Raw genomic sequence first — 11,896 nt, 5'->3', positions numbered from 1 at the left:
GTCTGTCATTCCATTTTGCAAACCTTTGCCAAAACACTGTGGCTGCCACTTTGTTGGAGACAGTTTTCTCAAACAACAGGACAATGACCCAAAGCACAGCTCCAAACTATGCAGGAACTATTTAGAGAAGAAGCAGTGAGCTGTTATTCTGTCATGCAGTGGCCTGTGCGGTCGCCGGATCACAGGCCTGCTGAACTGTTGTGGGAACAGCTTGGCCACGTGCTGTATTAGAAGTGCCAGAACGAGTACCGATCCAGCTCGTGGGAGATTCTTCATAAAGCATGGGCTACAACTTCACCATATTATCTTATGAAATTCAGAATGCAAAAGTTCTGTCTCCTGCGCTCTCCCTAAATCCACATTTCAGCCACAACCGATTGTTACAGCTTACAGAAACACCAGTGGCAAGGTAAAATAATGTAATAATGGATTGCATTTATATAGCACTTTTCTAGGCACCCAAAGCACTTAACAATTCCACTATTCATTCAGTCTCACATTCACACACTGGTGGAGGCAAGCTACAGTTGTAGCCACAGCTGCCCTAGGGCAGACTGACAGAAGCGAGGCTGCCATATTGCGCCATCGGCCCCTCTGGCCAACACCAGTAGGGTAAAGTGTCTTGCCCAAGGACACAACAACCAGGACAGAGAGAGCAGGGGGATCGAACCGGCAACCTTCCAGTTACAAATGAGCTTCCCAACCTCCTAAGCCATGTGTAGTTAGTTGAGCTGTGACAGGCTGGCGACCAAAATAAAAAATACTATGATGGTAGCTTTTACTTCATGTTGGGAATCCACTCTCAGGTGTTTTCTTAACGTTTTTACAAATGTACATTCCCCAGAAGGTTTCAGTAGATCTATGGACTGCCTGCTTCTCACTGACCATAAAACAGACACAAAGACAGGCAGTTTAAAAGGGTTCAGCAGCAAAAGAGTATGTAGAGCGCAGAAAACAAACAAACAAAAAAAACAACAACAACAAAAGCAACGATGTGTGTAAAGCATCACATCACGTGAGACCCACTTTCAACAGGTCTGTGGTCACAACTAAATTTTGCTTGGCCCAAATGGCCCCACAAGCGATTTTCAGAAAAGGGCATCCTTAATCCACAATAATTATTCAGTGTTTTTCTTAACAAGTGGTCTCAGATGAAATTAGACTCTTAGACCTCTTCTCTGTTTCTGTTTTTTAGCCCACAAAGAGATATTTGAGCTAAACTCATTTTTTTAAATCCATCCATTCATTTCCTTAGCCACTTAGACTGGCGACCTGAGGGCGATTGGCTATCACAGGACTAACACTTTGGACTGCGTGTAAACCCAAACAGTTACTTCCTGCAGAGAGGTGAGAGCACTAACCAGTGAACTGCCCAAGTCTTTGGTTTGCACAGTTACATCTGATCAGACAATAAGACAATAAGATAAGAAAACAAAGTGGGAATGCTGTTTGAACAGCGCCATGTTAGGTAAACCAAACACAGCATATCACCACAAACACACACCAAGCACAGTGGTGTAAAGGTAAGGATTTGGGCTTGTTTTGCATCCACGGGATCTGGACACCTTGCAGTCATGGAGGAGATCATGAACTCATCTACATACTAAAGTATTCTACGGGTCAATTGTGAGGCCAAAACTGGGTCAGGTAAAGGAAACAATTGCAATCACAGCAGCAAAATTACAACAGACTGGCTAAAATACCTCAAGGTGTTTAAATGGCCCAGTGAAAGTAAAGACTTTAATCTGACTGAAATGCTGTGGCAGGACCGTAAGAGAACTGTGCATGAATGAATGTCCGCAAACATCAATGAAATAAGCCAGGTTGTAAGAAAGATGTATTTTTTAAAATTTATTTTACAAGCTGCCACTTAAAGCAGTGATGTCCTTAACTATTTTATTGGCAAGCTATATGATGTTTATATTTATTTATTGTTTTGGGTTTTTTTTTTTACATCCTGGAAAGGTATATAAAATAAAGTAATAATACTATATATTAAAATTCAGTAGAAATACTATAAATGTTTTACAGTAACTTGATATAAAATTTGTAGACGATTTTTTACAGTGCACAGCCTCCAAAGGAAACATAAAAAACATGTTAAACATTTCTCTATAGGTGTGTTCAGGACAAGTAAGTTGTGCAGGTAGTTTCTTTTTTAACTCTTAAGTTATTCTTCATGTGCTTGTTTAAAAACCTGCATTACTGAATGCCTCAGTGGTCAGTGGTTTTCTGCTGTGATGACAGTGATGACAGATGCGCATCTGTTCTATGTTTGTGTTTTGTTCGTAATTGTTACTCAGTTCAGTTTTATTTGTTCAGGGACTTTTTTGATTTTACACAGTTACTCCACTCTCATAAACACTAGGGGGCAGCATACTGCGACTTTTGCAGCCGGAGAAAACTACTGCACAGCAAAGTTCAATGAAAACTGAATATGAAGCCAGCGACAGACAAAGAAAAACACCGACAAATGTGGGGATGAATTAAAAATAAAAGCTGGATTTTGCGTAATACAAATCACATGGAGCGGAGGATGAGGGTATATCTGTAAATAAATAAATAAATGTGCATGTTTCACGGACCTGAATAAAGCTAAAGGAATACAGGTTTTGATTTCACCAGGACTGTAAATGCCATTATCTATGAAATATAAAAACGAAACAAAAAATAAAAGATTTTTGATTTAAGTCGATTAAGCAATGTTAGGTTGACTGATTTTCCTGTAGCAGAAACTTGTTTTTAGCTGGCAATAAAGGAAAAAAGAAATAACATTTTATTGGAATATCTTACTTTTGAGAGATATTTAATTGTTTTTTTAAATTAAACTTTCAGCCATCAATTAGTTATTTTATCTTTATCCTGTTATTAGTTTGAAAATACTTTTAAATTTGGATTTCATTTAGTCATATGATCCATGAAATACCAGAAATGGCTCCACAACAAAACAACAAACGTACATTCTTGTAGTGTTAAATAATTTTATTTATATTAATATTGTGACTGCGTGAAATATCTAAGTTTTTATTTTCTGACTATAAGCCATTGACTAAACCCTGGCAATTCCTAAATAACGATAACTTGAAACCTTAGGCAGCGTCCCACAAGGAGCTGCAACGCTTTCAGTGTTGGGGCTCTTATTTTGAAATGTCACCGGATATGTAGCGTTTGATTCCGTCAGTCTTCACAGCGGTCCGGAGCAGCCTGTCAGTCCTCCGGTCTACTTTGCTCGCATCATTCACGTTAGCTATGTGACTGTGTGGCTGCTTCTTCTGCTTCCCGGACCCCCTCCGCGTCCCGGTCTCTCCGGTCCGGCATCTGTTCAGGATGGATCAGTGCAGAGCTAAACTGGAGCCCACCAGTCTGGTGAAGCTGTACGGGGAATTTACGGGGACCAGTAACCGAAAAGGCAGGTGTGCCGTCATCCTGACCGAGAAGGACCTCGTCGTCCAGAGGCTCACGTCGGCACCTGTCGGACGGAACAAGGTGGTGCTCAGTCTGAAGGACTGTGTCGGCTGCCGGGCTTACCGGGGAAATGACAGTGCGGATAAGGCAGCGTACTTAGTCGCCTACTTTTACCCGCTCAAACGGCGGTGGATGAGTTCCAGGGTATCGCGGCAGAGAGTGGAGCAGGGCTTTCGGCTCGCCTCGCTCCAGGACCCGCAAGCTAACCTGGAGGAGGCAGAGAAGTGGGCTCGCGCTGTCCGAGAGCGCTCTGCCCGGCAACAGTTCCCTAGAAACGGTGAGTGTTGGATAGCAACGACAGCGGAAAGTTTGCAGGTAGTGATAGAAGCAGGATCCCACGCTGAAATTACATTCATCTCTGTATGAGTATACCACTGTGATACTGAGGCAAATATGAGTTTCAGTCGTCACCAGATGACTGTTAACCCACACCTTTGCTCACTGGTGAAAGAGAAAGGTTAGTGAAACGAGAAAGGTGCCGCCCTTTTTATGTGTGTTTTATCAAAAAGTAGGCAGTTTGCGTATAAGCAAAATGCTAACATGTTAAAAGGTAGGCTTAACCTAAAATCAGTATGCTCAGTTATCCTCGCCTCGTTTTGCTGACATAATTTAAAAAAAGACTAAAACAAGACACTTTTTAATATTTTATTCTCTTTTACTTCGTTTCTTCGTTTTGTAAGTGCAAAACATCGTTTAAGTCACCTTCTATTTCTATTTCTTCTATTTCAGTTAATTACCCCCCCCCCCCCCCCACACACACACTATTTAACCTACTTCAAAATCTATGTAGGTGTTGACCTACATCTTCTTTTAATCCAGCATATAAAGGCTTTTAGTGGCACACAGTGCATTGTATTTAAAGGTAAGCTCAAACATATTTGTGGTCTGTAAAATGTTAAACAGTCCAAAAAGTTAGAACTTTGCTGTCATATGAAAAAGAAAAGCGGTGCATCCTCACAAGCTGGAAGCTTTGACCTTAAAATGTTGAACATTTTTGAAAATTAATTGATTAAAAATTAATTTTACTCAGAGTAGCTTATTATCTTGTTACAGTCGTACTGTGTTATTTATGGTCATGGATTGTAGTGGGAGGAGCTTTAACTGCTTTTACCCTATGATTAAAAAAGGTGACGAATCACTAAGTCTGTTCTTTGTTGTTGTTTTTTTTTTTTTTAACACAATTACACAAATACCACAAGCATGATTAAATATAAGGTGGCTTTTATTTCTGTTCAGTTTCTGTTAGATTGTTAAAGCCTTAAGTGGTTATTAAAAGCAATGTAATGTACCATTGATGAGTCATCACCTTAAAACTTCACCTTTGTCTTCCTTTTTTTAAAAATGCATTTCTCACTTTTCAGGTTCTATGAAATTGTAAAGTACAATTTCACTTAATTTTTACTATACAGGGCGCACTGGTTGTCTTTCCTGGCTTATTCTTGTATCAGTAAATTTTTCCCTGAAGCACCACTGTTACTTAGCTGTTAGTATCCTTATTCATTTCCTATACCAAACAGGTTTCTTGGCACTTCGTCAGATCTCTCCCGAATACCTTTAAACTGCTCCTTGGATTAATAAAACAAAAGAGCCAGTCTAAACAGAGTCGTGTTTCAGGATCTTTTAAGAAACCTGAAAAACCCACAAGGGATTATTGCTGCTATTGAGTTAAGGTCCAGTCAAGAGGTATGTCTTGTACAGAGTCCTTACTATCAGTTCTGCTTTATCATATTTACCCTCCTGCTTACATGGATAAAACAATAGTCCTGGTGTGTTATGGAGAGTCACTTTTCAGTTCAGTATTTTCAGCCTCCTGCAAACAAACCCACTTGACATAAAAACACACCTGAGAAACATGAGACAATATTGATTGCTTCTTTTGTTAACGTAATGCTGAGACGTATGATCATTCCAGTGGGAGCTGTTCTATAACCCACGATTATACTAAAGATAAGTAGACAAATTATTTGTCCTTAAAAAAAAAAAAACCAAAACACTTTTTCCATTTTCTGTCATACATATTATTTCCTTCACACAGAGCACTGTGACCCAGTTAGCATTTTCCACAAAATTTATTTTTAACAAGACAAAATATACTGCAATTCTGCTCTGCCTGTCATTGCCAGAAGAGAAGAGAGTAGACTTTTAGTAGCTCTGGAAAGTATCATTTGCTTTGAAATGTGTTGTAATATAAGTGCACGGGTTGTAATCCGAGACAGTGACTGAATGAGTGTCCCAGGTTGGGACAGCAACCCAAATAAAAGAGGCTCAATGACTTCACCTGATCTAGCTCTGCCTCTCTTATCACTGGTTTATTCAGACCAATGCTTTGTTTTTGGCCTAGTTTTTGCTTCTCACGCTGTATACTACTGACTAATTTAACACATCAAGTGTCATTGTTGCAATGATGGCTGCTCAGTTTCAAGCAAAAGTAAAGAAAAGGAGATAAATCATTTTGAAGTTTCACTGAATGCTATTTCTTTTTGGTTGTAGTACTTGTAGTTTTTCATGTTTGCATGAGGTGTTTTGTGAAACAATAGGTTTGATTTATAATTTAATAATAATAATAATAATAATAATAATAATAATAATAATAATAATAATAATAATAATAATAACTTAGATCTGTATTGTGCCTTTCAAGAAATCCAAGGATGTTTTACATAACAATACAAAAGAGATGGGAAAAGCTTTGTTAGATAAAGAGTTTTTGATAAAGATTAAATTTATCTCACATGTTTGTAAGAGGCGTTGATGTGTAAACCAGATAAAGAGTTGCTGAGTTTTTTCTAATCTCTTACACTTACCTTGACTACCAAATACATTGGTTTTACATAGTCAAAAACTTTCCTATTTTTGGAATTATTCTTCTTTTATTGTTGTTATTGTTATTGTTATTATTATTGTTCAGTAATTGTTCAGTAGCACCATCACCTCACAGCTGGGGCCTCTCTGTGTGGAGTTAGCATGGTCTCCACTTCTCCACAGTCCAAAGACATGCATGTTAGGTTAATTATTAGGATAATTGCGTGTTTGGTTTACTGTAAATTGGCCATAGGTGTGAGCGTGAATAAATCTGTGTCTGTGTTAGCCCTGTGACAGACTGGCAACCTGTCTCACAGGTGGGGTAGACTCCAGCTCCATTGAAGATGGATGAAGTTAAGATAACAAACACTGAATATTGTTCTTGATTCTTATACATTTTCCAGTTGATCTTGATTGCCTCTTTCCTTGGCTGTTTTTGCGTGCAGCTGGGATTCTCGGTCTGTGTCCATGGCCAGCTTTTCTGCTGCATTATGTATGCTTACTAGGGATATACTCCCTGCTGAGGTTAGATCTGGATGCAATGCTTTGGTTGCTACTGTTGGTTGCAAACTAGTTAGCTGGAGCTGTTACAGACTTACAGTATGTCTGTTCCTTTCTTACTTTCTGTGTAAGTTGGAAACTGTTCATTACACTGACAAGCAGTAAAAAATAGTATGCACGAAGTATTGTTTTTACATTCACACCATTTCAAATGTGGAAAAATAGACAGGTTGATTGTGGCAAACTGTGTTTATGCTATATATGACTTGCTGGGGTAATTTTTTAGTCAGTTTTTTATTTTTTCATACAAAATGACCAAAACATTGTTGGTTTATTGGTACCTTATATTCTAATAAATTGTTGATATTTTAATTTTAGTTGCTAGTTATTGATTTTGGGGTCTAGAAACATTGGAGTGAGGAAGTGTTCCTCTTATATTTGATAGTTGTAGTAATAATAAAAGATTAATGACTCCTCGATGAAATCACCTGAATGCTGATTTTCAATTATTGTCACCTGTCTGGGTTTTGTAGGATAAAGAATCAAATAGAAGTACTGAGAATAAAATATCAGCTGAAAATGAGTCTATTTCAGCACTACCTGCTGATGTGTTAGATTTCTGAACATTTTCACGGTCAGTGGTGGTAATTTCAAACCTCATTGTAGCTGCAGGGTTTTTGGTATCTTTGGAACAGGCTAATATGATTGCAGCCTGAAAGGGTGTCTCCAGTTAGTTACTCATTGTGCCCGAGGCCTCATGAACCATGCTAAATCATGTTCAAGAGCTCTGCATCCAAACCATTACTCTAAATGAGGTCAATGCAATCCTTTCTGACCTCTCCATCAGTATTGATGCTTGTGTCATTGGCTTAATGTCAGGTGTGCTCAAAGAGTTATTCAGAAAACATCTATTTTCTATACACTCATTTTCCTTGTGTTTGTTTCCTTATGAGATAGCTTATATAGGCATATTTCATGTCTGCTCAACTTGTCCAGTATTGCTTCTCTGCTCTAATGGTTGACACTGAGTCAGCTGCACTTTAGATCATGCATACTAGTTTGCATGATAATGATCATTTATCCAAACATCTGTTAGAGGCATGACTGAAAACACCACAAGCTGTCATCTGTTATAGCTGGTTTGAATAGTTTTTGGTGCTTTTTTTGTGGCTTAGAGAATTGGTTAGGTCACAGGCTGATCATGATACCGCTGTAATTATGCAATGAAATAGTCTGTCGTACTTATTCTCACTGTTGTATTCCAATTAAAGTATTTTCATTGAGAGACATTGAACACAGCGTTGCTTGCTCAGAAAAAGGAAGCGAACAATATATTGCAGGTCATTACCAGCTGTCGGTTAGCTCTGTGGTGTGTTCATGTGAAACCTTTGAAAAAATGCCACGAGGTGACAGATGAGTCAACAACTCGCCACGATGGTGCCAAAAAAGACTGACACATTCCTTCTTTGAGAGTTACAACTGACACCTCAGCTGCATTACCCGTGTTTTTTTTTCTTAATGGTATTGTCCTGAGGTTACAAACATAAAATTTGAATGAAAAGACTGAATTCACCTGTTGACAGCATTATGATCATAAGGAAGGAGATGGTATCAGACAGAGAGGTTACAAGTATTGATTAAACCCGACAGAATTGATTGTCATCTCGCTCAAGCATGTGGTTGCTGATGTCAAATGATAATGAACTGCAGCAGTGCAGTATATAGTGGAAGTGTAATCAGCAGTTATTGTAAATCCATTTAATCTGTGAATGAAAATGTTACTGGTTGCTACACAAATTTCCAAAAATGGTATAAAAACCTGAATATTGTGTGACACAACAACACACATCTATGAGAGCTTCAAAATTAGACAAAAATGATGAAACACAAAAAATGACAATGAAAACTGGCTATTTCTCAGAAAAAATGGGCCCGTGAGAGAGAACAGTATGCTATTCAAAAATGCTGCTTAAGGATACAAAACCTTAGCTCAGCAAGCTGACCTAATCAAATCACAGAGATCTCAACCAGGTGGGGTAGCTGTAGCCCTGTGGTTGCTCCAGTCTACATGCCCATGTATCTTGCGTTATATTAGAACAAGTTCATTTACCATTGCCATTTATATTAGCAGAGCAAATCATAATAATGGTAAACAGGGAAATTAAAGGGACAATAGCTAAACTCAAAGAAAGAAACTCTATTCCCCTCCGTATTGTCACAGCAGATGGTTCTGTCCATTTGTTTGGCATCTTTAGTGAGATTTTGCAGACATAAGTCACTTTGTTCACACAGGTTGAGAGACCTGTACGCAATCATTTAGTAACCATCAGTCATGAGGGGAAAAATGATCATTCCCCAACCGGCTGTGTGTAATTGGTGGAGGTTAATGGCAGTCTTTGGCAAAAGGATCGCTAAAGTCATGCATGACTGCGACTTGAACCACCAGCTACCACCAGTTGCTAGGAAAAAATATATATTCCAATTGGTTGGGAAAAACTTCCTTGTGTGTTTGGTCCCAAGTATATTGCTGTGGACATAGTTTGAATGGCAGTAACAGTATAATATAGTGTAGTGTGATAAAGGGTTTTGGAACAAATCGACCATATTAGCAAAACCAAACAAGCAAACTGTTTATTCACAGGGATGACTGAATGGGGCACATTGTAAACCTGAATAGTGTGTCCTTGAGGAACAAACAAAAAAAATGAAAATGTGATGATACTAGATGGATGATAATATGGGAGCAGCTTGTTTTTCGTGATGTTGGTGGCTCACTGTTGACTGTAGAATGATGTGCTGTTTGTGTAGAAAGAGACACTTTTTGCTTAGCATCATGCAGTCACATGCGCCCCCCGCGACCCTGAAAAGGACAAGCGGAAGTGAATGGATGGATGGGTTTTGTAGTCAGTCAACATCAGTGCAGAGTTGAACTCCAGGGCAGAGTGGTGTCATCTTTCTTCCTTTAATCTGATTGGTGAATGTCATGTCAATCACAAATGTAACAATCCAATCAGAGAACAGATGGGTTTGGCTGTCGGAGGGGCGCTTTTTTGAACTGCAGGTCCTTGAAGGGAATAAATGCCCTTTTACATGCCAACCCAGCGTTTTCCTTCATCACCACGAAGGAAAACAGTCTGTGGTCGTCCGAGTTTGGTGATTTTTGTGTCACAGGACTACGTGTTTAATACAGGGACTTCCACAGCCTTTTCAACAGCGCTGCAGACCGCGGGGGGGGGGGGGGGGCAGTGTTTTGGAAATGACAGTCTTCATGACAAAGCTTTCTTTGTTATGAATTAGCATACATGTTTTTATTGAATATTTGAAGAACTAGCAAAAAAAACCCTTATAGAGGACATAAAGTCAGAGATAAAAACGACAAGGAGCAGGTGCATCTAGTACAGGTAGAGCTGCTGCAAAAACCCACAGAGCCCAGCAGCCAGCAACAAATTCTGGATCCCAATTAGCATTAGCAGCACATCCTGCGTCCGATGTGAAAGGACCTTTATGCTGCGCACTGTGACTCACAGCAATGGTCCCGGGTCAGCCCTGACTTTGTGTTAAACTAATCCTAAAGTAATAATGGTATTTCTAACCACTGAAATACCACAACTTTATCCTTTCAACAGCTGCTGAAAGTAAGGGGACCTAACTGCTATCGGATATTTATATAGAGATTACCCTTCAAGGACCTGCAGTTCAAAAAAGCGCCCCTACGACAGCCAAACCCATCTGTTCTCTGATTGGATTGTTTAATTTGTGATTGACATGACATTGACCAATCAGCTTAAAGGAAGAAAAATAGGGTCAAAATTCATACTTGTAACTTGCAGGGTTTTTTTTTTGGCTAAGTCCACACACAAATCTTTTTTACACATACAAATCTTTTTTACGCACGCACAAATTTTTTTTACACATACAAATCTTTTTTACGCACGCACAAATTTTTTTTACACATACAAATCTTTTTTACAAGTACAAAATATTTATGACCACATTTTGAGCCCATACAGGTAGTACTGTAGTGATACACTGAAGGTAATGTTTTGAGTTACTACAGGGATAATGATTTGTGCTAATGCGGTGTAACTGAATATGAGTGTGAAACAATGCAAATGGCTCTGAAGGATCTTATCTGACGTTCTCGAGGGGACTGGCATGGCTTCTTTTAGCTGCAAAATCCAGGCCTCTCTCAGCCAGTCGATGCCGTTACTAACACATTACCTCAGGCTGAGAAAGTTGAAGCTGGGACACTGGTTTTTGTCCTGCTGCAAAAGTTTATAAGTGCAAAGCATAGTTCTATGTTATATGAACAAGTGATCAATCTTTAGAAGCGACCATTTGTTCTTATTAGCAAACTCAATATTTTTATTCGTGGACTGTACCAGAGATTCACATCTGTAAATAATGCTTATTTGTCTTAAACTGGGTCTTGGTGCTGCGCCCCCGTTCATTCACTGTGTGAAATAAGCAGTATTAACTCCTCTCCATTTAAGCCAGCTTTCTTCTAATTGGCTGCCCATTACAAACAGAAGGTTTGAACAGCAGGTGGGTGGAGCTGTGTATTTGAGATGACTGCGTTAAGGAAAAGAGAAGAGTATAAACCATCTGTCAGAAACCAAACGTTTAGAGGTATTTGACTACCAGGGAGTGCTCACAGGATACTTTTCATAGTTAAAATCACGTACAGCATTGTGCTACTGTAAAATCTTGAGTCACCTCTCATTTCTTTATGATTTGGTAGGAAAATGGGACATGGGTAGCAGTTTATTAAAATGTGCAAACATGGAATGACGGTATATAAGGCAGAAACAGAGTTTGAACAATGCTAAGCTTGAAAGTCTATATTTAGTATGATCACCTTTATTCTTCAACATAGTCTGAACTCTCTCAGCCAAGCTTTCTTGTAAATTCTTAGTCAGTTTATTGTCATTTTTGGCAAGATCTGCAACACCACTTGCTGAAATGGAGGCTCAAACTCTGACAGAGGCTGGATCCGTCGTGTTTTTTTTTTTTTGTTGTTGTTTTTTTTTACAAATGGCTGTAGACATTCACTGTTGTACTTGTCCTGCATACATAATGATAAAAGTTTGAACCAAAAATTTCAAATTTGGGTTCATTACGTCATAAG

The 11,896-nt window shown here is 38.9% G+C and overlaps 1 protein-coding gene across 1 annotated transcript in view; it reads left to right on the top strand.

Moving 5' to 3' along the window:
- Window positions 1-3,194: 3,194 nt before the first annotated feature.
- LOC146385287 (sphingosine kinase 1-like) overlaps window positions 3,195-11,896 on the top strand; it is a 43,841-nt gene continuing 35,139 nt past the window's right edge. The window contains exon 1 of the mRNA XM_084930931.1: window positions 3,195-3,742. Within this exon, the coding sequence (XP_084787057.1) occupies window positions 3,328-3,742 (415 nt within the window). The 5' untranslated portion in view covers window positions 3,195-3,327. The remainder of the gene's footprint in view (window positions 3,743-11,896) is intronic.

Source organism: Perissodus microlepis, chromosome 6 (assembly GCF_051167445.1).
Source record: "Perissodus microlepis isolate ML-2025 ecotype Zambia chromosome 6, ASM5116744v1, whole genome shotgun sequence".
NCBI classification, from domain to species: domain Eukaryota; kingdom Metazoa; phylum Chordata; class Actinopteri; order Cichliformes; family Cichlidae; genus Perissodus; species Perissodus microlepis.
This window is presented reverse-complemented; position numbering and strand designations above follow the sequence as displayed.